Source organism: Chionomys nivalis, chromosome 22 (genome assembly GCF_950005125.1).
Source record: "Chionomys nivalis chromosome 22, mChiNiv1.1, whole genome shotgun sequence".
NCBI classification, from domain to species: domain Eukaryota; kingdom Metazoa; phylum Chordata; class Mammalia; order Rodentia; family Cricetidae; genus Chionomys; species Chionomys nivalis.
The window spans coordinates 13,534,738-13,559,757 of NC_080107.1; the positions used below are offsets into that span (position 1 = coordinate 13,534,738).

At 42.6% G+C, this 25,020-nt stretch overlaps 1 protein-coding gene across 2 annotated transcripts in view; it reads left to right on the top strand.

Moving 5' to 3' along the window:
• Positions 1 to 17,347: 17,347 nt before the first annotated feature.
• The window catches only part of Abcb11 (ATP binding cassette subfamily B member 11), a 64,497-nt gene continuing 56,824 nt past the window's right edge, over positions 17,348 to 25,020 (top strand). For both annotated transcript variants that reach the window (XM_057755400.1, XM_057755401.1), the window contains exons 1-4: positions 17,348 to 17,423; positions 18,759 to 18,780; positions 21,390 to 21,441; positions 22,175 to 22,413. In XM_057755400.1, coding sequence (XP_057611383.1) covers positions 17,348 to 17,423; positions 18,759 to 18,780; positions 21,390 to 21,441; positions 22,175 to 22,413 — 389 coding nt within the window. The remainder of the gene's footprint in view (positions 17,424 to 18,758; positions 18,781 to 21,389; positions 21,442 to 22,174; positions 22,414 to 25,020) is intronic.

Sequence of the window (25,020 nt, forward strand, 5' to 3'; positions counted from 1 at the left end):
CTTGTTGGAAAGCCTCCTGTTCCTGTTCCCACTCAAAGCCAGCACTTTCCTGAATTACTTGATATATTGGCCCAAATAACACACCCAAGTGAGAAATGTACCGCTTCCGGAATCCAAAGAAGCCTTCTAAATGTTTCTTAGTGATGGGAGTGCCCAGGTGCATCCTTCATCTTAGGAGGAACACTTTTGCATGCCCCATACCTCTGGACTCCTAGAAATTTCACTGAGGTAGCTCTCTGAATTTTGCTCAGCTATAGTTCCCATCCTCTGATGTACGTGTGTTGCCAACAAATCCAAAGTGTTTGCTGCCTCCTGCCCACTTAGTCCAAGCAGCATGATGTTGCCAATACAGCGCACCAATGTGGCATTGTGTGGAAGAGACAAATGACCAGGGTCCCTTCAAACATAAAACTGAGCAGGGGAGTCACTGTAAGCTGGAGGTAAAACTGTAAACACGCACTGCAGGCTGTGCCAGCTGAAAACAAATGACCTCAGTGGTCCCTATGGACAGGTGCTGAGAACACAGACATTTGCTAGATCGGTACCTGCATTCCATGGACCAGGAGGTGTGCTAATCAGTGCAAGAAAGGACACATCTGGTACAGCAATTATTTGATTAAGTTTGTGATAACCAACTGTCATTCTCAATGGTTCATTTGTCTTCTGCACAGATCAGTTAGAGGTGTTAAAGGGATATACAGGGGGAATCCCATCTTTTTTTTTTTTTTTTTTTTTTTTTTTTTTTTTTTTTTTTTTTTTTTGAGACAGGGTTTCTTTGTGTAGCCCTGGTTGTCCTAGAACTAGCTCTGTAGACCAGGCTGGCTTTGAACTCACAGAGATCCACCTGCCTCTGACTCCCGAGTGCTGGGGTTAAAAGTGTACAACACCACCCTGTGGCTGAACCCCATCTTTCAAGTCCTCAGTGTGATACCAATTTTTGAAGGCATCTGATTTTTTTTTTTTTTTTGGGTATGTGTAAACTAGGAAACACAGAGGGCCAGCACCTTTCCAGGGTTTCAGCATTAGTACTGCAGAGATATCAGCCCCATGGACTGAATAACTACCAGATTCTTGGCTTTTCCATTAGGAATCAGACCTCGTTAGACTATCTGGACAACATCCTTAGCCAGCCTAGTAAATCCCCTTTTATTATTATATATTCATTCTATCAGTTTGGGTCCATAAGAGAACCCTGATTAGTATACTGTTGCGGTGGCATTTCACAGGCCAAGGTTCCTGGCTCTTAAGGTGTCACCCAGCATTAATAAATAAGGGTTGAGAGACTCTATGCAGCCATTTGAAACTCAATAATAAAAACAATGTGCCTGTCTTGTTTTCACTATACATGTGGTGGAAAGTTTAACGAAAGATAGATGCAGAGTTCAGGAGTTTATTTGGTTGTTTTTCAAGACGCGTAGGACTAGTTTGGCAAAACTGTTCCCAGTTCCCAGTCTACATTGTGTGAAGCATGAAGCACCTTGCTCTGAGCTAGGGAGTAGTAGCAGACACCACCCACGCCAAATTTATAATCACTTGGCATGCACCTCCGTGCCCCGGGCTTGCCTGTAAACAGGCACCAGTGAAGGATCATTTCCAAGACGGCTGCATCACCAGGAGGGACGTGTTACTCAGACATGAAACCCATCAGCCAAGGCCTTAGGCAGGCTGGTTCCCCTCCAGGGGGGAAAGAATCCATAAAACAGTAGTAATGACTGAACACCATGGGTGCAGTACTTACTAGTGACTTCTTTTAGTCTACAGCAGATTTCTCCCTGATTTTCTCATTTATTTGACTTATTCCTCTCTGTTGTAAAAATTCTGGTGTTACCTGACATCATCTTTAATGGTGCTTCAGGGAAAGAGAAAGAAAAAACAAGAACAATTATAGTCAAGGTATATGTGTTGTGTGTGTGTGTGTTTCTATAGATATAGATGTAGTATAGATATATGTTGTTTATTTGACAGGGTCTCACTATGTAGTTTAGGCCAGCCTCAACTTATAATACATTACTGCCTCAACCTTCTAAGTCCTGGAATCACGGGTGTCTGCCACTGTATCTGTCCAGGAGAAAAGATTAGCTAATTAATCATGTCTTTTTGACTTCAGCACTGTGGCTGCACCCTAATCTACTGCTATTCCAGTCAGCAATTGGGACTGTGCAGTCACCAGCCTGCTTCTTTGGTAGGGGTCTGGTCGCTCAGGCTGCAGCCTGCAGGGAATTCTGTTTTCACAGGCACCAACTCTGTCACTGCCACTAAAGGTAGCTTTTTTTCTTTTTTTTTCCCCAGAACTAGCTCTTGTAGACCAGGCTGGCCTCGAACTCACAGAGATCCGCCTGCCTCTGCCTCCCGAGTGCTGGGATTAAAGGCGTGTGCTACTGACTGCTAAAGATAGCTTTAACTAAATCTCTATGATTCTATTTATAAATAAGACTCAAGATTCAAAGGCTGGGGAGAAAACCTGCGAGCTCAGAGAAGCTTGGGGTCACAACTAGCAAACCTTCTCTCCTTGCTGGTGTCTCTGAAGGAGAGTATCCTGCTCTCCTACAGAATAAAAAGCCCTGGCATTCCAAATCCTTCCCAGTGACTCCCTGTCCATCATCTATTTAACTCTTCCAGATGCCCCCTGATGCTCTAGGACTACTTTCTGTTGACTAGGCTAACTCAGTCTCCTGACCCAAGGCTAGTTTTATTTAATTAACACAAATACAGTCTTAGGGTTCGCAGTGTGATCGAATATCCCCCGACAGAATCAAGTCTATATTCTAGTGCTTTTTCCTCTATATCTCCCTATACCTGTATCTATCACATTGTTTTTATCTATTCATCTGTTGGAGGGCATCTGGACTCCTTCCATAGCATGAGCAATGTGAACAGTTTGTCAATAAACAGGAATACACAGGTAGATATGTCTGTTATGTGTTAATTAGTCTAAGTATATCTCAGAGTGTATAACCGAATGTTATAGTTGTGTTGTGTTTAGTTTTATGTAAAACCTCCATACTGATTTCTACAGTGTTGTAGAAATTCCCACCAGCAGTGTCTAAAGGGCCCCTTTTCTCCACATCCTTGACAATTATTTGTTCCTATTTTGTTGGGGGGTGTTCAGGAGACATTCTGACCAGGACTAGGGTAAGACAGAATCCCAATACAGTTTTATCTTCCATTTTCCTGATGGCTAAGGATGCTGAATAACTTTTCAAATACACTTTGGCTGTTTGTATTTCTTCTTTGTGAACTGTTTGTTTCATGTATTTGCAGATTTATTGGCTGGAGGACTGATCTTTTGCTGTCTAAATTTTGAAGTTCTTTGTAGATGCTCTCCATGATTTTTTCCCATTCTGTAGCTGTCTCTTCACCCTGGGGATTGTTTCCTTTGCTGAGCCGCCCTTTAACTTCAGGCAATCCCATCCATCAGCTTTTGGGAGAATTTCTTTTCTTTATTTTTCTAAAAATATTTATTTATTTATTATGTATACAATATCCCGTCTGCGTGTATGCCTGCAGGCCAGAAGAGGGCACCAGATCTCATTACAGATGGTTGTGAGCCACCATGTGGTTGCTGGGAATTGAACTCAGGACCTTTGGAAGAACAGGCAATGCTCTTAACCACTGAGTCATCTCTCCAGCACCTTGGGAGAATTTTTTGTGCTACTGGGCTGTGTTTCAGAAAGTGCTAACTGTATTCCACGTTGATGTATTTCCCCTTCTTTCCTCTAACCGTATCAGGGATTCCAGTCTCACGTTAAGGTGGCTGATACAGTTTTCAATGGATCTTCATTCAGGACAAGACATATAGTTCTGGCTTTACTCTGATACAGGCAAATATCTGTTTTTCCAGCACACTTGTTGAAGAGACTGTCTTTTCTCTGACCCGTGTTTTCCTCATTTTTGTCAGAAGGTAAGTGGTCACAGCTGCGTGGGTCCTCTATCGTAGTCCTTTGGTATTGTCTGTTTTTGTGCCAGTATCACGTGGCCTCGTTACTCTAGCTTGTAGTATAATTTGAAAGCAAACACTGTGATATCTCTAATGGTTCTGTCCTTAGCATGACTTTAGCTATTTAGGGTTATTATGTTTCCATATTAATTTTTTTTAGTTAAAAGCAATAATATTTTCATCAGTTCTTTGAGACTTTCTGAGAATGTGTTTTGATCACAGTCATTTGCTGCTCTTCCTCTCGAACTCCTTCAAGACCTAACCTGTCTTCCCATCCCACGCCCAAATTCATGTTCTCATTTTTCTTTGTTGTTATTGTTTTTAATAAGCCTTCATGTCCAATTTGTGTTGCTTGAATGCTCATGGGTGTGTGTGTGGGGGGGGGGGGGGGAGCTAGCCAGAGAAGCAAGGTTGATCTACCAGGGTCAGCCCTTAAGAAAAAACACTGGCTTTCCCAGAAGCCATTGGCTGATTATAGCTCCTCAGTTAGTTGCTATAGTTATAGTTATAGTTCTACAGTCCGTCTTCCTTCAGGTGAGAGCATTGACGGGTTGACCTGTACAAGACCTATGCAGGCAACCACAGCTATCTGAGTCTTGCATTTCTGGAAGACACTGCTTCTCACTGGTCTTATCGTAACCTCTGGTTCTTACAGCTCTTCCATCCTTCCTCTCCTGATGGTCCCTAGGCCTACGGGGAGCACTTCCATGTGCGGGGAGCACTCCCACGTGCGGCCAAGCACTCCGCAGTCACTTATTCTCTGCTCGCTGACCAACTGTGAGTTTCTGTGCTGGCCACCATGCGCCGCACAAAGAAACTTCTCTGTTGAGGCCTGAGAGCTGCGAAGCCTGTGTAGTGGAGTAGTAGTAGCTGTTTTAACTCTTGAGTCTGTGAGTTCCCCAGGGGCCTGGTCTGCTCTAACGTGATTTTTCTATATCCTGTGACTACTATGTGTGGTACCTCAGCAACGGGATATCACCATCGAGTTTTTGTGGGCAACCAAGAATAATGGCAACAGTTTGTATTTTACTGACTGTTTGAGAGATATCCCTGAACAATAATTTGAAGGGATCTATCCCACACCCAGCATGGGCCTTTTTATTTGTCCACCTATGGCTTCCAAATGAAATTTATTTGTTCATTTATTTATTTACTTTATTTCCATATGGGATGTGGTAGGAACTTGAATGGGAATTGCATTGCACTGAATCTGTAGGTTGCTTTTTACAGTGCAGCCATTTTCTTTTTTTTTTCCTATTTATTTATTTATTTATTTATTTATTTATTTATTATGTATACAATGTTCTGTATGTGTATATGCCTGCAGGCCAGAAGAGGGCACCAGACCTCATTACAGATGGTTGTGAGCCACCATGTGGTTGCTGGGAATTGAACTCAGGACCTTTGGAAGAGCAGGCAATGCTCTTAACCGCTGAGCCATCTCTCCAGCCCCCCAGTGCAGCCATTTTCACAGTACTAATTCTGTAGACCAATGAGTTCAGAGGCGTCCTATCTTCCAATGCCCTCTTCCATTTCTTTCTTCAATATTTTTATGTTGGGTTCTCAAGACAGGGTCTCACTATAGAACCCTAGTTGTCCTGGAACTTACTATGTAGAACAGGCTAACCTCAGACTCTTAGATCTGCCTGTGTCTGCCTCCTGAGAGCTGGGATCAAAGACGTGTATCACAATGCCCCGTCTTTCTTCGGTATTTCAATACTTTCATTATGGAAGTCTTTTAACGGTTTGGTTTGGCTTATTCTAGTGTCCTAACCTTTACCTTCCGCCTGTCATTCAGGCAGATGCTCCCACTTTCCTAAGAATGCTCAATTCAAACACCCTGGAGTGGCTGATGTTCTAGCTGGTGCACTTCCCACATGTAAAGAAGCGCGAGTAACAAGCAAACACAGCCCTGATATCTGTGTTAGCAAATTTTATCTCCGTGCTTTCCACACCCACTAAGCTTGAATCCTCCCCCTGGAGAGCAGAGGCTGTGGAGGTCAAGCAGACTGCTAGGGCTTCAGGGTTCTCCGCCTGTAGAGCAGTGACCCACACTGCACATAGCTGGCTCCAGCGGGTCGTCTACCTCCTCTTCTCAGGCTCAAGGCTCTCAAAATCCAGATTTACTCTCAATTGTTTTCCTCTTAGCCGCAAAGGGTGGGGTTCTTTTTCTCTGCACACTCCACGGCCTGCTCTGCACCTCCTGCTGCCTTCACTTTTAGGTAGTAGAGGTCCAGCCTTCAGCGCTCGCCTCCACCCTCTCCCTGATCTATCTCTTACCTTGGAGTTGTACTAGCTGTTCTCCCTAATTTGATTATGCTTCATTACGAGGCTCTCAAAGGATACTTGAGACAGAGTCATTGACTTCGGTCACATAAGTAGTACTACCTAAACCACAGTCTTTGTGATTTTAAGCCCCATCTCTTGAGGTTGTCTAGCTTCTAACCGGATTTTTAGGTACATAGTTAGACCTAATCTCTTAGTTTCTCTTTCAATAAGGGGTAGCCATATGACAAGCATCCTTGTGAATGGAATGTGGCCAGAAATAATGAGTGCCACTCCCAAGTTTGGCCCATAGAAACTGTTCATGTAAATTACCCTATGTCTCATCCTTCCCTGTGCGATAGCTGTCGATATCCAAGGAAACCCTGAGAGCTGCATCTAAAGGATGATAGAAGCTTTGTCATCCTAGGTCCTTGGATGAATAAGAACTTTCTTCCACTATCGACTTCATCTCACGCAAAGCCTGGTGGAGTTCATATTGGGGAGATGAAGCTAGCCAAGTCATGACCTTAGCTAAATCAAGTTTCCAGTAAACAGTAGAACCTAAATATGAGGTCATTTGTTTTTGCCTCCCTCTGTAACAAGTGAAGCTACAGGAACTACATCTGTCCACATGACTTGCTTGAAAAACAGGGGTACCCAAGGAAACGACGTTAGCTGTTTTCTTTCTGTTGCTCCCTGTACTACCCAAGTACAGCCAATTGTATGTATTGGGTTAGATGACTAGTGTTGAGTTTCTACAATTCATATTGAGCCATAGAATGATAATAATGAAGCAAAAATTATTTATTTAATAATAAAAACATAGCTGGTCATTTTCTGTTATTCTGTGCCACTGGGTTAACAGTCTCAGACTGCAACCCTTCTCCCTGCCTCTGAAAAGTCTTTCTTGGCCTGTCTTCACCACCTTAGGTAAACATCATGCCACTGGATTGCAACATCCAGCCCTTTTGCTCAAAAGCCATCTGTGGGAACGGTGGGCATGCTTTAAGAAGGACTTGCCAAGCACGATCAGTCTTCTTCAGGGTCCTTTGGCTGGCCTGGAAGAAATGAAGACGTCCTAAAGTGTGCCTCTCAATCTGCCCATTGGGCTACTGAAAGAGTGCACCCCAAAGAAATGGCAATTTCCTTGAGAATCTCACGCTGGGAGAAGGAAGAGATACCCATGATGGGGGGAGGGTGTGCGACTTGTCCCTTGAGGTTTCACACAGTTCTAACAACTTCTTAGACTGCCTTACAGGAGCAAGATGGAAGCATGGTCAGTGGTGGGCAGGACCACACCTTGGCAGGAACCTCTTAGAGGTGCATTTCTTTGGTGTTCTAGTGTGAGGGCACACACAGGTGTGAGCCTGTTGCACCTTGACTAAAGGGCAGAGAGTTTGAGCCTATTTTTGCTCTTTCAAAGTTGTTGACAACAGGCGTGGCTGCAAACAAGCGATCCCGACCTAGAGTGTGGTTAATTAGTATTTTGGGTATAGAGGTGATCTGCTCCACCTGGACCAAAGGTCAGAGAATTCGAGTCTGTTCTTTATGTCATGTTAATGAAGTCTGTTGCTTCCTCGCTCCCCTTTTGGGGTGAAGTATATAAGCATGTGGGGGAAAATGTGGGGTTCACTATTCACTGTATGCCCCTCCTGATGCTGTCCTGTGTCTCTGTCTCTTATTTCTCTCATATCTCTGTTCTTTTTGCTTAATAATTCTAATTCTCACGCTCCTACCCTGGAACATAGGAATTGTGTCAAAGCTGGTCCCCAACACTCTATTTAATGAACTTTGATCTCATTTCTGGAGTCCAGAGACTGGGTGCTCACTGGATCTCTGTCTCTGCGGACCACTGAATAAATCTCCCTTCTCTGCTTTCCGTTATTAATTTGCCTATTTTTATTGGCTTATGAATGACAGGTGGTCAGTCCTGAATTGGGGCACAAATCATGGCCCCATGTTCAGTAATAATCCTACAACCACCCCTTTTCAAGAAGAAAAATAAAAAATAAGTAGCATTTTGAGTCATATGACTATATTACTTTCAAAAGCAATGTAATTCAAATTAATAAAGAAGAAAAGTAGTAAAAAAGAATCACCTTAAGACTAACAGTGAGGAGGCAGAAGAAGAGGCCTGGTGGATCTAAGCATTCATTTGTCTTGATTCTTCTTTAACAGGAATGTGTTTTAAAAGTCATGCATTTCTACTGCCACTGGTGGGCAGAGCCTAAGGTTACTGAATTATCAGACCAGGGTCAAGGATCATCTGTGTGCTCAGAGCTCTGAGCAGAAGGCAATTGCATGTTATCAATTCTCCACAAAACTTTGGGGCTGGTTCCAGATCACGGAGAGCCTGCAACCCCAAGATGTCACAAGGGCCACCTCAAATTGACGGGAGAAGACTAGAAGTATTTTTGTCTTGTTAGATTTTTTTTAAGTAGCTTTTTAAAAGTAAAGGGCTTAGGAAGGAAGAGCCAAGCCTCTCACCAGGCCCTCTACTGTTGGGCCGCATTCTAAAGCAAATCAGTTGTTTCCTAAGCTTGTTGATACCCTCAGAAGGTTCCCAAGTGCACTCTGGATTGGGGTTACTGATTTGAGTACGGTTGACCTTTCCTCTCCTGTCACTGACCTGTGCTAGATCTGGACGTTAGGGCACTGACCTGTAAGCAAATAGTCAGTGTTCTGGAAAAAGCCCGATTTCTGTTCAGTGTTTTATTACGATGAAAACTGATCTTGGGAATGGCTGTACAACCCTGACTTTCCACAGTGGAGTCTCTGGCTTCTTCTGGCTTCTTCAAATTCACATCCGCAGGTAAGTGACTGCATTTGCCAGTAGCATTTTAAGTCTCTGCTTTCCAAGTCTGTTCTTATCTTTTTTTTTTTTTTCCTTTTTAAATCTCAGTTTATGGGGGTTGAGTTTCAGATTTACCAAAAGCCCAGTGTTGTTATATGCTAGGGGTATAGCCCGTGGGTAGACGTGTGAAGATGCAGGGCTGAGTTCTTGGTATAATCAATGAGGGAAGCCTGGTGGCTGTCTTAAAGCAGTGCTATTTGTACATCAGTTGTCTTGAAAATGTGTGTGTGTTAAAAATAGGTGAATAGATAGAAAAAAAAAGATCACCCAAAGTAAAAATGCCAGAGTGATGCTTTTTAAGCTTGGCATTATAAAAACATGACCCTGTTTGAACTAATAATCACAAAAATCTCAAGGCTCATCAGAGATTTTAAAAGATCAGTTATTCTCTTCTTGCCTAAAACCTTCCATGAACTCCCATCGTTGGTGGGATAAAGCCCCAAGACCCCAGCGTTAAAGAACCAAGGATCAACAGCAGCTCCAGAGGTAGCTCGCACCCGCCCCCCCAGACCCATTGTTATTCTTCAGTCCTTGCTCCTTCCTGTTCTGTCTCTGGGTTCTGGGCCTTCCATATGCTCTTCCCTTCCTTCCTTTCTTCCTCCGTCTACTTTGAGTTTCTCTCCAGGGCAAATTCATGGTGAATGTGTTCATTCCAGAGATTCCCAAGCTGGTGCTCACGCATCTCCTTCATCTATGGTCGTCACATCGGCGATTTTTCCAGGAGCCTATCACCCATCTTTTATTCACTCCAGAAGCTCCATAAGGGTGAAGCTAATTAGAAGGTTGATGCTCTAGGCAATAGTTTAGTTTAAAAACATCACATTTTTGAGAATTTTCTCACTCTTCTGAACTAACTTTGTGGTGCTGGAGTGGGAGGATTTTCTGAAAAGAGCCAGGAAGTAAATATAGAGAAGGACTTTCAGTTTATGTCGGAAATACTCAGTGATGCGACCAAAGACAATAAAAAATGGGTGAATGTAGTAACTATATTCCAATAAAACCATGATTCCAAGAGAGAGAGAGAGAGAGAGAGAGAGAGAAAGAGAGAGAGAGAGAGAGAGAGAGAGAGAGAGAGAGAGAGAGAGAGAGAAAACGAGCAGGTATGTTGCCCTATTGCAATAGGAATATAAAATTCTTTACTCTAAAACCAGTTTCTCCTTCCTTCCTTCCTTCCTTCCTTCCTTCCTTCCTTCCTTCCTTCCTTCCTTCCTTCCTTCCCTCCTTCCCTCCTTCCCTCCTTCCCTCCCTCCTTCCCTTCTTTAACACCAAGAGTCAGTTGTTAGTGTGGACCAGGCCCTTTGAGAAGATCAACCCTTCCATCAGCTGCTCTAATCTGAAATTTCCACCAAGCCGCGGTGCATCTTGGCCACTATGAGGCAACACAAAAAACTGGTGGTCATTGACATTTTGTGTTCCTAGGATCTTCACCCGGCCCCTGCATGGCTCTGAGGACCCTGTGTCTGTCTCCTTCATCTGGAGTGTCTGGTAGGCCAGTGTCTCCCAGGCAACCACTCAGTTTCTGGTCTTTGCCCTTCTACTCAACAGTGGTCTTCCACAGGTTGCTGTCCATGCTCTAAGATATGATCAGGGGACTGACCTTGAGTGTTTGTTTCTGAGTTGATAAGATTCCATCTCTTATCGGCAGAAGTTGAACAGAAAGTTACACAGTAGACAGGTTAAATATCACATGTCCTTGAACAGAAAAGGACAGTGGGATGTGGTCAGTCAAGCCTCCTCGAGGGGTTCCTACTTAGGTAGCCGTGTCAGCCAACCACTGCATAGAAATCTTAATTTCTGCCTTAAACGATTAGATTCTCTGATGTTTCCGAAAACTGATTTTTTTTGAAAGACCTTGAAAATTTTCAATCTTTTCCTAAAAGATTTGGAAGAGATAAAATAATTAAGTCAATATCTTAAAATTCAAATAAAAAACAAATAGCACAAAATCTTGTTTTCAGCTCTGAATTATCTTATGCTTGTCAAAAAATTATTATTGCAAATTGTTAAGAAATTCTGATTATAACTTTCAGCAGTGGATAGCGTGGTTTAGGTGCTAACTAAGCATTATAAGGTATTAACTGAGAAAGTAAGATTTGGTGGCGTTGTGACTGCTTCTGTTGGTAAGGGAAAAAAACAAAACAAAAAACAAAATAAATTTCCAAAGGAGGAGGCCCCATCCTCAAGATCCTGCCAAACAAGTCTGTTTATCATTGCAAACTGGATTTCTGCATTGCTAGGGTTTCAGTCTAGGAGAGACGTCCTGCAGGACCCCTGCAAGCCTTTCCTGAGATCTTTCCTGAATCAGCCAGTGGATGAAAACATGTTGTTGTAACAGATGGGTTGCATTCTGCATTGTAACAGTATAAGACAATCCATTTTACATTGTAACGGTATGAGACAATCCATTCTACATTGTAGCGGTATGAGGCAATCCATTCTGTGAAAGGATCACAAACAACACCTTCATTCAGTCTTCCTAATTTTCTGGGCACTGTCCCCACACTTAGTGTTAAAAAACCTTCAGTATCATTGTGACCTGGATGAAGCCAGGTCAGTGGGTTGACTGCAAAGGATCCTGGAAGGCAGAGTTAGGGAAGGAGCGAGGGGATTAGGTATAGAAGCTTAAAGGGCAAAAGGAACTTGTGTTCCCTTTCTTTGTGGGTTTCACCAGGATCAGCTCATGGAGCTGAAGATGGATTAGTCAGGCCTCAGAGATATGTTAAAAACCATGACTGGCTTGGTGGTGCTTACTTATAATCAGAGAGGCGAGTTAAAGACCAACCTCGGTGTACATAGTGAGTTCCTGGCCAGAGAGCTATGCAGTAAGATCTTGTGTCAACTCCCATTGTGCCCTCAGTCCAAAAACACCAGGCAGCATCAAAAGCAACAACAGAACCTGTGAAAATCCAGAATCTGAGGGAAGGCCTTGTACTTCGGCCTCTTATTTCTGCTGCACAGCAGCGGGTAGAAACTTCTCAAATGAAGGAGTAAGTTAGAAAAAGAATTGGTGATTGAATAAAGAAGAACAGGTCTTGTTGGGATCCAGGGACCTCACTATTGTTACTGTGATGCTTCAGGGAGAGGGTTTTTGCCTTTGGTGTTTACTGTGACCCCTCCCCCCCAGGCTCCAGTGTATAGTTCCAGTATAGGGGTCACACAAGTGGCTCTGATTGAACTAAATAGATCATACAATGAAGCACAAAACTACAAATCTGGAAAAGGGAAAGTAGAGGTTAATAAGAATGGGAAGGGAATAAGAGAGGGAGGAGAGAAAGAGAGAGAGAGAGAGAGAGAGAGAGAGAGAGAGAGAGAGAGAGAGAGAGACAGAGAGAGAGAGAGAGAGAGAAAGAGAATAAATAAGGACTTGTTTTTTATCTCTCCGAATCATACTTTTCCTGGATTCTGCTTGTTACATCACTTAGTCTGAATTACAAAAGTTCGGTACTTTTGTGACCGTGAACTCATTTTTTTGCTATTTCATATCTTCTTAAGCTTTGGGTTCCTAAGACATGCTGTAGTAAACACGCGAATACATGTCTCAGCTTGGATCTCATATGATATGAGTTTCCAACCAGATCTTTGAGTGTCATTTCAGCAGGATCCATGGCTTTTCTGTCTGTATTATCAAGTTCCAAGTATTTCCTAATTTTCATTGTGAGTTCATCCTTAGCATACATACATTCTAAAGTCATAACACACACACAATTTTACTGAATACAAATGTATATAGATCAACAGCGTTTAATCTTTTATTTCTTACTCAGTTACATTAATATCAGGATGGATGCTAAAAGTTATATATAGAAATGTTTATTCCCGGGGGAGGGAAGACTATGATCAAAATATATTTTGAATGAAAAATTTTAAATAAAAATGTAAAATATAGCTATATAGAGAAATTTTGTTTTTTATTAGTCAAATTAATTTTTTATTTGCCTTTTTAATTATTTGATAATCCCCTACACGTATACAATAAATTTCAGTCATCTTTCATCCCACCTGTTTCCCTCTCTTGCTGGAATTCTCACTTTCTCCATCTTGCTTGTATATCTTCCTTTTCTGTGTGGCTCATTCTGCTTGACTAGAGTTGCTTGCCAGAGCGTAGGTAAAAGGCTGCTTGAACAATTGACAGAAAAAAATGGCACCCCTTCTCTGGACAGCCGTTAATTGCTTATAGTGTCTCAGGGAAGGGTGGGGCCTCATGGGTCCCGCTCTTTCCATGACGAGACATTGGGAAGTCCAGCCTCGTGCAGGTCTGGCTGCAGAAAACTCACAGTTTCCGTGAGTTCATGCGTGCAATGGCTGTGTCATGCCCAGAAGACACCTTTTTAGCCACACATACCCCATCCTTTGGTTCTTACGTTCTTTCTGCTCCTTCTTCCATGATGTTCCTTGGGTCTTGGAGGGGATGATAGAGCTTTCCCATTCAGTGCTAAACTCTCCACTGTCCAAACATCCTTAGACCCTTGACCAGTTAGGGGCTTCTGTGTTAACTACTATCTAGGAGCTTCTCTGATTAAGGCTGGGCATTGCCTTTATCTGTGGGTATAAACTTGAAGTATTTTTAAGACAGTTTGACAACATAACAATTTAGCAAAATAATAATAATAGTTTTCCACGACCTCCCCAGCCATGGGCTCTTGAATAGGAAGCACAAACCTTCTCATGTTAAGGGGACCTTCAGTTCAACCAGAAAGACATTGGCTGTCCCCATAAGAGCCATGCCAGTGTCATACAAAACCACACATTGTGTCTAGTGTGATAGTTTATTAACTTGACAAGATACAGATTCCTTCTGTGAGGAAGGAATCATCTAGATTCAATATCCTCTGTCTCTGCCTGTGAAAATTTTTTTTGACTAGGTTAATAAAAATAGGCAAACCCATACTAAATGTGGGTGGCACTGTTTCATGGCCCTGGCTGCGGCACAGTCCTCATGGTCACAGATTGTAGCCTAGATCCTGAGCCTCCATGTGGCTCCTGGGGGCACCATGGGCCACCAGACATCAACACAGACCCCAGGTGTGGTAGGACCACGGACCCAGACTTGGTCTTCTGCAACAGCCTGGACCCGGATGTCACCATGGCCCCAGGTGGCTGTACATGTCTCTCAGATCCTCTCGGCCCCCTCAGTAGCATGGCCCTCGGTTGTCAACCTGGCTCCAGGTAGCAGCCAGACCACAGGCCTCCGCAGGGCCCTCAGTGGCCCCTCAGTGGCAGCAGAAGCCACAGGCATCATCTCATTCCCTCTCAGCGCTCCAGGGCCTCAGACCAAGATTGGCCCTTGGTAGAAGCCCAGACCTGGAAATAGCTCTGGACTCAGGTGGTTCACATTAGCCTATTCCTCGCCACCCATTTCTCCTCAGATCTGGATCTTTCCCAAGCCCATGAACCTCTCCACCTCTTTATCTCTTCCACCTCTCTCCCCACCCTCTATCTGCTTACCACAATGGTGTCTGGCAATCTGGTGCTATGGGTGCCAGGCAGTACTTGCTTGAGACCTGCTCAGGCCAGCTTCAGGGCACGACACGGTGCTGTTACTCTTGCTCCGTTGCATCCTGGGGTTAGAGTTACCAGATGGTTCCTGTCCCCCACCTCACCCCCTGCCAGTCACATGGCATGGCATGGAACTGTGTCAGGCCAGGGCTAGAGACCCTGGGCTGAATTTAATAATATTTTTAAAACAGCGGCCATAGATACTTCTGAGAATTAACACACTTCATCCACTCATTGAACATCTTACGCAGTTTTACTTTTTGTCCCTTTGAAATATAACAGGTTAAACTCCATACCATAGCTTGACAGACTGTACCAAGGTATTTTGTTAGTTCTTATACTCACACCTGGTTCTTTTTCATGGTACTTTCTGGAAACCCTTTTTTGATAAGGTACATCCTGTAATAGGTGCTTGGGTTTGTAAATGGAAACTCCCTTGGGTTTCAAAGTCAGGATACAGACAAAATGGTTTTTTGTTTGTTTGTTGCCCAGAATAAATCATTAGGTTAAAAGTTATTTTTCCTTGCACTTTGAAGACGGTTATCTGCTGCTTTCCAGTGTTGGTTATGGATAAGAAAGTGTCTCAGTCTATTTCCACTGAGTAATAGATTTAGGGCAGGTTGTAGCTATTCTTCATGCTCTACTCTCTTGAAATAAATCGTCTCTTGACTGAGTTTTGTTTATGCTGATCAGCTCTTGGGAGTGTTTCCAGCTGTCGCTGCTGTAACAAAACACCTTCCACAAACAACTGAAAAAGAAGAAAGGCTAATTTTGGCTCGTGGATTTGGCTAAACTCTATTACTTGAGGCCGGAGGTGAGGTTGAAATCATGGTGGCAGAAGAGATGAAGGATCAGCTCTCACCTTGTCATGACCGAGAAAGAAAGAAAAAGACAGGATGGAGCTAGGTTGTGCTCCCAGTGACTCACTTTCACAGTCCCGCCATCTTCCAGTGCTGTATTCAGACTCTGGGTTTGGAAATGGATTGATGCATTTGTGAAGATAGAATTGTCATTATCTAATGATTTCCCCACAGCCCTATCTCTGAATAGTGCTTGCACTGGGGACCAGGCCTTCAAGGCACGTAAGACATCAAGTCTACTGTTAATCATTTCACTGCTCTTAGAAAACCGCTAGCTCTTATTTCTTCTTTAATTCTCCGATCTGTCATTTCCATTCTCTGTGATTCCAACTAGATGAAGTTGGGAGCTTTCCACAAATCCACCTGCAACTCTTTTATCTGCATAATATGTATGTACATATACACATCTATAACATATGTGTGTATAATATATATCATTATTTCCTTATATAATCTTCCTAGATCTGCATTTCATCGTGAGATATAAATCCATAGACAATGATTGGCAGCGAGTTTTCAGGGGCTTCCTGGCAGTGCGGCAGGTCCGTAATACCCTGTGTCTCCACATGGAGAGAGCCTCTTTACTCCCATCTGGTGTGGGAAGCTTGAAGTCCTCTCCGGATCTAAACTCTCACATCCGTGACTGTGTCAGGAACCTATAGTGAAAATGCCAACCGTTGTACCCTCCTTCCACTTATGGTGCCTTATTGTCTTGAGCCTGATTGTAATTTTTAAAATATTGCCCACCATTGCTATATATCTGAAGCAGAGAAAAATTGTAAAGAGAGCTGTGATCAAAACTCCTAACCTACCATTCTATTCAGTGCCTTCTCTGCTTCCTCGGCTCTGGACTCACCTTCTCTTGGGGCTCTACTTACAAAAGACTACTGACACGACTTGAAAGAACTTGGGTGTCATTGTACCAGCTACACTTAAGAATGTCATCGGTTGTTTTCTTCTCTACTTAGTGCTTTGATGAGATTCTGTTAAAAATAAAGCACAGACAAACAGAACAAATAAATTTAATAAACAATCATCTACCCACCAACTAAAGAAAACCTTTCTTTTTTCTTTCTTTCTTGCTTTCTAAGATAGTCTTTTATTAAAATATTTTCTTTCATGGCTTTTTAACAAGCTGAGCATTCCACTGCATCAATGCTGATGTCATGTATGATGTCATGAGGGTCCAGGATCACCTTAATATTTCTAGAAAGTTCTCTGGCTAGAGACAAGTGCTACATCTGCTGGGCAATGTTGATGATCTCATCAAAAATGGTATTTCCAAAGTGTTTCATCTTCATCTGTTTCTGTCTCTTGGTGGCTCCTTGAGGTCTCTGATGACCAGGCAGAGGTCACCACCTCATCTGAGCCTGTTTGTTCTGGATGGTCAGCTTTGCTATAATCCTCAGACCTTTCCAGTTACCAGGTGCTTGGCAATGTCATCACCAACCTTTTTTGGAGACAGACCCAGGCAACTGATCTCTGGGGTCAAGGCAGATGTGGTGCTCACCTCACCTCTGGCAAACCTCAAGTATACAACTTTGATCTCCTGGGGTTTGAACTTGGGAAGCATGGTGGAGGCGGCTGGTGATGGATGAACCTGTATTCGGGATGACTGAAGAAAGTTATACCATAGCTTCCTCTGAACTAAAAGTCGAAAAACAAGAAAACCATTTTCAATTGGGCTAACTTTTTGAAAAGCTGGCAAAGGTCATTTGAGTAACAACGAAATCATGCCTTTAATCAAGCTTTTAGTTCATCTTTCCTAATATTTAGTCTATTTCACTGAGATGTTATTGGATTAAAAGATCTGCTTTTGTTTCAGATTGTCTACAGAAGTTTGCTGATTTAACTACTTTTGTCAACGAGAAAATATACAGTAATTGCAGCAACTGTTTTATTTTACAGGGCTGTTGAGTGCAGACTGCAAACACCATGTCTGACTCGGTAATTCTTCGCAGTGTGAAGAAATTTGGAGAGGAGAATCATGCTTTTGAATCAGATGGATCGAGTAAGTGACCTTTGAATTTCCTTGAGTCTTAAGCAAAGAAAAATAAAGACAAAAGTGAGGCTAACCCATCGAGGTTTTACGACGCAGAGAGAAGTCAGCTATGACATGTGGCGCTATTGCTGGGCACGGGCCTGACATACAGCATCTGGAATCCATGTCGTGGCACATCTGGAAGCTCCATGTTGTTATGCACAGCCTGTGACCGAGGGGTAGCATCTCCCATAGGAATGCCTTCCTAGGTAGAGTAGGGTTGTTCAGCACTGGCCACTGCGGTAACTTTATCCCGGTATCATCACTGATCACCGTGGCAACAGCAATTGTTAAGGGCTTCTGCTCCTGGCAGGAATGTGTGGGAGGCACCCTGCAGCATCAGTCTCTGGCATGTTGTGAGCACCGACTCTAAGCTGTCATTTGTTGATTAAGTTGTATGCTTCTACATTTTCCAGACAAAGATTCAAGGCGCTGCTAGCTTCTTAAAAGTTGGTAAAAATCACAAGAGTTATGACTCACGGAATCATGATTCTAGTCCAATTTTCCGATTCTCAAGCCCTGTGTCTACACTGTAATGTCGCTTTAGTCTTACTGCGATTGTGTTAAAAATGCCAATGGAACCAATAAATGATGGCCATGGTAACTAATACTCCTTAGGGCTCCTTTCTCTGTGTTTTTTTTGTGCCCCTGTAGACCCAGTTCCATTTCCTACCGACATTTGCTCTATGCGTGCTGACAAAAATAATACATAAAAATAATCCATATTCAACACCAGTATAAAAGACATCTTACAGTCAATTTGTGATCTGCTAAATACAAAGATTTTGATGTTTCTAAGGAACCAAGCAATAAAGTAATTCCCATAGATAATTTTAAATAACCATATTTGCTTCAGCCAATTTAGAACTGGGAACTTCCATCAGGCCCGGTGGCTCACATCTGTAATCTCAGCCCTTGGGAGACTGAAGCAGGAGAATTGCCAGGAGTCTGAGTTCCCAGCCCAGCTTGCATGACAGAGTGAGAGACCCTGTCTCAAAGAGGAAAAACAAACAAACAAATCAACTTCCTTTTGACATTTAGAAAATATAAACATTTTGTGATATGGAGAAAAAAATTCCAAATATATAGTCAAAGCAGCAGGAGGGAGGGCTAGAAGGAGAGAGAGAAAGAGGGAGGGGGAGGGGGAGAGAGAGAAAAAGATGGAGAGAGGAAACAATTATTTTATAATATTTTGTGAGTAAAAGTACTACACAGAAATGCTTTTGATTGGCTAATGACTATGATTGTGTTGCATTTGGACATGATTTTTATTAACTTCTCTATACATTGTTTTCATCCTGACAGATAACAATGATAAGAAACCAAGGTGAGTGGCCCTTTCAACAACACAGCATCTTCTCTAGAAGGATTTCAGAGTATTCCTATAAATGCAGTAATGGCTCAGCGGTTAAGAGCACTGCCTGTTCTTCCAAAGGTCCTGAGTTCAATTCCCAGCAACCCCATGGTGGCTCACAACCATTTGTCATGAGATCTGGTGCCATCTTGAGGAAGAGACCTAGTCAGTCGTTCTCATCAACTTAGACCATGAAACCCAAGATGGACAAGTTCAACAGAACCGCCATATATGGGCTGCCCATGCGTGCTTCAGCATTGCCAGGGCATACATTCATTTCATTTCTGCAAATGCAGAGCCGAGCATTTTCATATGCATTACTTCCCACACGTGGGCACAATGCTTTCTTCTCTTTAAAGGCTCATGGGATATTCCTTCCTGGTTAGTCCAGGCTTCTGCCCCCGCATCCCAGTCCTCTGCCAGCCCAAACAAGCACGGGACGATGTGTGGTTTCACAAGTGCGAGGAGCTCCTCCAACTTCATTTCTTTCTCCCCCTCCCCGAGGCGACTATACACATCTCAAATTAAACTCTTAGAGCTTTCTCTTCAGCACACCAGCTTGAGCTGACACGGAAACATGTGTATGGGGCAGGATTAGCTGGGTCTGCCTGGGAAAAGCTGCACCATGTGAGCTCCTCACATGGGGGATGGCAGAAGGTTGGTTTAGGAAGTGTGAAGTACTTCATGACAGAGGAGGTGTGGTAAGATTAACTCTGGGCTAGGAGGGATCAGGCGGCTCTGGTCCTCGGGAAGTCCCACTGGAGGGCAGAGAAGAAACAGAGTCTCCCCTTTACCCAGAGGAAGTTATTTTATTTTTTCACTAATTTTTTTAATACAACATATTTTGATCATGTTTTCCTCCTCCAGTTACTACCACATCCTTCCCATCTCCTTACCCACAGAACTTTATTTTCTCTTTCTCTCAAAAAAAAAAAAAACTCACAAAAATGAAAATCAAAACAAACAACCAAAAACCCCCAATAAGACAAAGAATGTCAAAAATAAATATATAAAAGGAATTAAAAAGTCCCCAACAGACAAGCTATTAGGTAATTTATTTTGTGTCAGCTACTCCTGGGCATGGGGCCTCCCTGAACTATACACCCCTCAACTATATATACCCAGCAACACACAGTTGGAGAAAATGAATTTTCTGTTTGCTAACAGGTATCAATAGCAAAATCTCTGTTCAGGGTGAGATCCTGTGTCCTCTTCTTCCTCTCAGTGCTGGGACCCTGTCTGGCTTGAAGCTGTGCAGGTCTTGTGTGTGTGGCCACGGTCTCTGTGAGTTCACGTGTGCATCAGTCCTATTTCAACAGCACTTGGCGTCCTCCATCACCTCTGGCTTTTAGAGTCTTTCTGCCTTCGCTTCTGCATAGATCTCTGAGCCTTGATGAAGACATCCCATTTTGGAGCAAGTGCTCCCAAGAGATAGAATAAACAATATAAATTTAGAAAACTTTGCATGGTAGCTACTGAGAATGTATAACTTTTTTTCTGATAAAAAAGCAAGAATTGGAAGCGAAGCTTTAAGATGTGTGTGGCAGGGGAGATGTTATTGAAATCTTAACCATCTTGGCTAGGGAACACCCTGCTGAGGAGATTGGGGAGACTCAGAGTGAAAGTCCAAAGTTATAATAACTGTCTAACTTTGTGGGTGTCTAAGAAAGGACATTTTGGGAGGGAGCACATTTGGCAAAGGCCAAATGCCTGGCTTCAGAAGAACTAGACTATGTTTATTTTATATCTCCTGCTGATTCCACTTACTATTACCTATGTATACATGAGTCTATGGCTGACCTCTGGAGTATGGACAATCCACTGAGGGTCTCATTCCTGAAGAAAATGGACCCCCCATATACACCTTCAGATGCCACTGACTGCCTGTGACTCCTCAGCTAGGTGTGGGGCTGTTGACTGAGGTTTCTATCCCACCCGGCTATTGTTCAGCCTGGTTCACTCAGTCGTTAAGTCCCAAAGAAATCACACAGAGGTCTACATTAATTATAAACTGATTGTCCCTCAGGGTTCTTATTAACTCTTATAACTTATATTAGTCCATTATTCTTGTCTATGTTAACCACATGGCTTGGTACCTTTTTCAGTGAGGCATTCTCATCTTGCTTGCTCTGTGTTTGGATCACGACTGAAGACTGTAGAATCCTCTTCCCAGAATTCTTCTGTTCTCATTGTTCCACCTCTCCTTCCTACCTGGTGGCCCTGCCTATACTTCCTGCCTGGCTACTGGCCAATCAGCATTTTATTAAACAAGTACAAGAAACAAATGTTTACAGGGTAAAAACGATTGTCCCACAGCATGGGGCCTTGTGAGCCTTTCCCCCATCCGCGCTGTAATGTTGACTAGTATGACCCTGTGCAGATCTTGTCCAGGCATCCACAGATGTTGATAGTTCATGTGTGCAAAATACATTAAAATACTGGGTTTGGTCAGAATTTCCCAGCCAGAGGGAACATTCTTTCTTACTAAAGAATGATTCAGGAAGTAATGAGTAGGGAGAAATTCTCATCAGTTTTTGGGAAAAAAAAAAAAAAGACCTTTAAATGCCTGTTTTTCTCCTCAGGTCACAAGAGAAAAAGAAAGGTGAAGAGTTTCAAGTTGGCTTCTTTGAACTGGTAATAAAACCATGCTGACTTATTTGGCTGATTTTGCAACTGTGAATGACTCACATACTGGAGAAAGTGCCAATTTTTTAGTCATATTGGCAGAATTTAACCCATGATCAACCCATGTAGTCATGTGCTTTACCTGTGTGGTAACACGCTGAGTAGTGATTAGAAAATCAGTGCTCAGTAAACTCACAAATCATCTTCAATATCATCAAAACCATTTGGAATAGAATCAGTGAGCTCATAATTATAATTTTATTAAGGAAAAATCCCTATCACAATAACTTCCCAAACAATAGATCATATATAGCCATTCTTATGAGAAGTCTTTGGAAATTCCATAGTTTAGGGATTTATCCCAGATTTGTGTAGGATGGAGGTATTTCAAAGGGAAAATCTGCTCACTGTCCAAATGGGTTCTCCAAGCTGAGAGGCAACTTATTGCATTGTTGAATGCTCACCCAGTATATCTAGCTGGTAATGGCTCCCATGATGACGGCTGACAGGGTAGTGAAGTCAGCTACTGGCCTGAGGAGACTAGATTTAAAGATTCGGATGTAATGTAAGAGTCTAATGTCTTAGACAATTGATGGGTAATTAGTGTGAAGACCACTGCTCAGACATGACTCCCACAAGCACCTGGTGTTGAAGGCTGTTTATCAGAATCTAAGTGGAATTAAATAGGCCTTCTGTCTGCCCTGTATTTCATTTATAATCTCTGAACCCTTTGTTTTTCAAGTTTCGATTTTCTTCATCAACTGACAATTGGCTGATGTTTGTGGGAAGTCTGTGTGCAATGCTCCATGGAATGGCCCAGCCAGGCATCCTTATTATTTTTGGTATAATGATAGATATTTTTATTGAGTATGACATTGAAAGACAAGAACTCGCGATTCCAGGAAAAGCGTGTATAAATAACACCATCGTGTGGATCAACAACTCCTTCAACCAGAACGTGACAAACGGAACACCATGTGGGTAGGCTATTTTTCTTTTTGTTGTTCTTAAATTATAATTCAAACCATCGAAAGGCAGTGTTGACTGAGTTGGAATGGCACCTAATACAAAAGAATTGAAAAACAAATTTACTCATGTTGATAGAAATTTGTTAACCTTGCAGTTATTTCTGCCCTTTCAGGTCTCAAAACATCAACAGGCATTGCTGATCAAGCACCACAGCAACAATTAAAGACTTAGTTTACTATAAGCCCGAGCAGGACACTGTCAATACGTATTGCCACCAAGGAGATTATTGAATTTCACTTGAGTCTCTTAGACAAAAGCTCCTTCCCTGCTAGCCCCTTTTGGCCCCTTGGCTTTGTCCCCTCTCTGTGTGTTTCATGTGCATGGTGCATTAGAGGAATAAGAATCAATAGTTACAGCTAGTAACTAAGTTACTGTGGTCCTGTGGCCCTGAAGAAATAGCCAGAACTCAGACTACCTCCGTCTGAGATACACCCAACAGACAGACCGCTTTGAGTCTGCAGTACGCTTGTGCTGACTCACGTGGTGGTGGCATGGACCTTCCACCTGCCTTGTGCGGCCTCCGGGGCAGAACAAGTTCACTGGCACATATGAATCCATATGCTCAGGGTCCAAGGAAGGGCGTATCCTTCCTAGAAAGACACTTAGGATGGCTGCCTCAAATACGTTTTTGTTTCTCATATTAAATTTTAAAAAATGTTGACAAGCTTGATTTAAATTATGGGTCTTTCTAAATCATTGAAATTATTCCATCATGTCATCTACTTTGAGGGTCTTTCACTCCTTCAATCAAAAATACTTTGAGATATCAATTAAGTAACATGAACTTGTAGAGGCCTCAGGGACCCACTGTGAGTCACATCTTTATATTTGCAGAGCCTTGGTCTAGTCAGCCAGATGGCCATTCATCCAGTGATCATTCATAAAACATTAGTTATAAACTAATGGTGCTAGATGAGGCAAAGCCCAAAATTCTATGCAAGGCAGAGAATCATCCTTTCAAAATTAATAAGCAGACACTGGGGAGATCGCTTAGTGGGTATAGTGCTCTCGATGTAAACAAGAAGACCTGTGTTCAGATCCCTGGAACCCACATAAAAATTGGGAATGACATCAAGTTGAGGTAGGATTACATTTCTCCTCTTGTGTTAAGGCTGGGCAAGGCAACCCAGTATGAGGAATGGGTTCCTGAAAGCCAGCCAGAGCTTTAGGGACAGGCTCTGCTTTTTCCACTAGGAGTCCCACAAGTAGAGGGAGACCTGGCCCTTTCTGAAATAGAAACAGAGGAGAAGTGGGTTGGAGTATTAGGGTGTGGGGTGTGGGGTGTGGGGTGTGGTATTGCATTGTGTGGAGTGAGGTATGGGGAGGGAATGGGAGAATAGGAAGGAAACTGCAGTTGGGATGTCAAATAAATGAATAGATTTAATTAATAATAATAATAATAATAATAATAATATTTTAAAAAGCAATGTCTGTATCTGTGAGTCCAGAGCTGAGGGAAAAGGGCAGGAAGAGACAAAAGGTTCCCAGAGCTTGCTAGCCAGTCAGCCTAGCAATCAGTGAGCTCCAGGAGCGGTGAGAGGCCCTGTCTCAAAAAAATAAGGTGAAAATGTATGTGTGTGTCCCTCACATACATGCACATATGCACACATATACTTGCATATGTTACAATACACATTTGAAAAGGCAACTTTAAAAATTAGCAAGTCAACTCATTGGAAATAAATTTGCTGGCATCTGAATTTGTGTGTTTCCCTAAACTTGCAAGGATATTTTCTTCTGAGAGACTCAGCAGTTTCTACAAAGAGACTGATTTCAATAAGTACTCTAAAGCTCTGCATTTCCTTTGGAGGGCAGAAATGAGCTACTTTTTTTTTTTTTTTGAGAGTGATATCACCACAGCCATTGATAAACACTGGGCCATAAATCATAAAAACAAATGTTAGGTCAAAATGTGAGGCATTTCCAGTGCATTAGCTGTCTACGGACACATGTGAACTGAAGAGCTAATCTTGCTTTGATGTTTACACCACAGGCATTGATAAGCAAGGGATTTCCTGTAGCTACCACCACTCATTGGTTCATCTTACTAGGCCTTATACCTGGAATTGAACAAGTGTTGCAGACTGGTACTTTCGGAAGAACATTGGCCTCAGCTGAATTCCCATGATACAAGTATTTAATTGATCATTTGATAAAGTATAAAAAAAATGAAGCATTAAAAACGGTCCTTTGTCTTTCTCTTTTAAAATAATCATATAGGTAAGCTAGAATAGCTTCAGGCTTACTTTTCTTAGGTTATTCATTTACCCGGACCTCTTGGACAAGTTAAATCTTCTACTCCGGTTATTGCTGCCGCCATTTTCTTACAGCTGTGGGGTGAGAATGTTTTGAGAATGGAGTTGGGTGTATCCCAGGATAAGGGAGAGAACATTTTCTCATGTGTCAGGGTTAAAATGCCTCTCGAGTTACCTAATTCTTTCAAGAGCCTTTCTTAGAAAAACTCATCGTTAAGGATACACGATTGTGCAATTGTGGTGCAATAGGCGTGCTGGTCAGGGATCTGCAAGGCAAGGCAGTAACTCCAGCGGGGCTCATGTG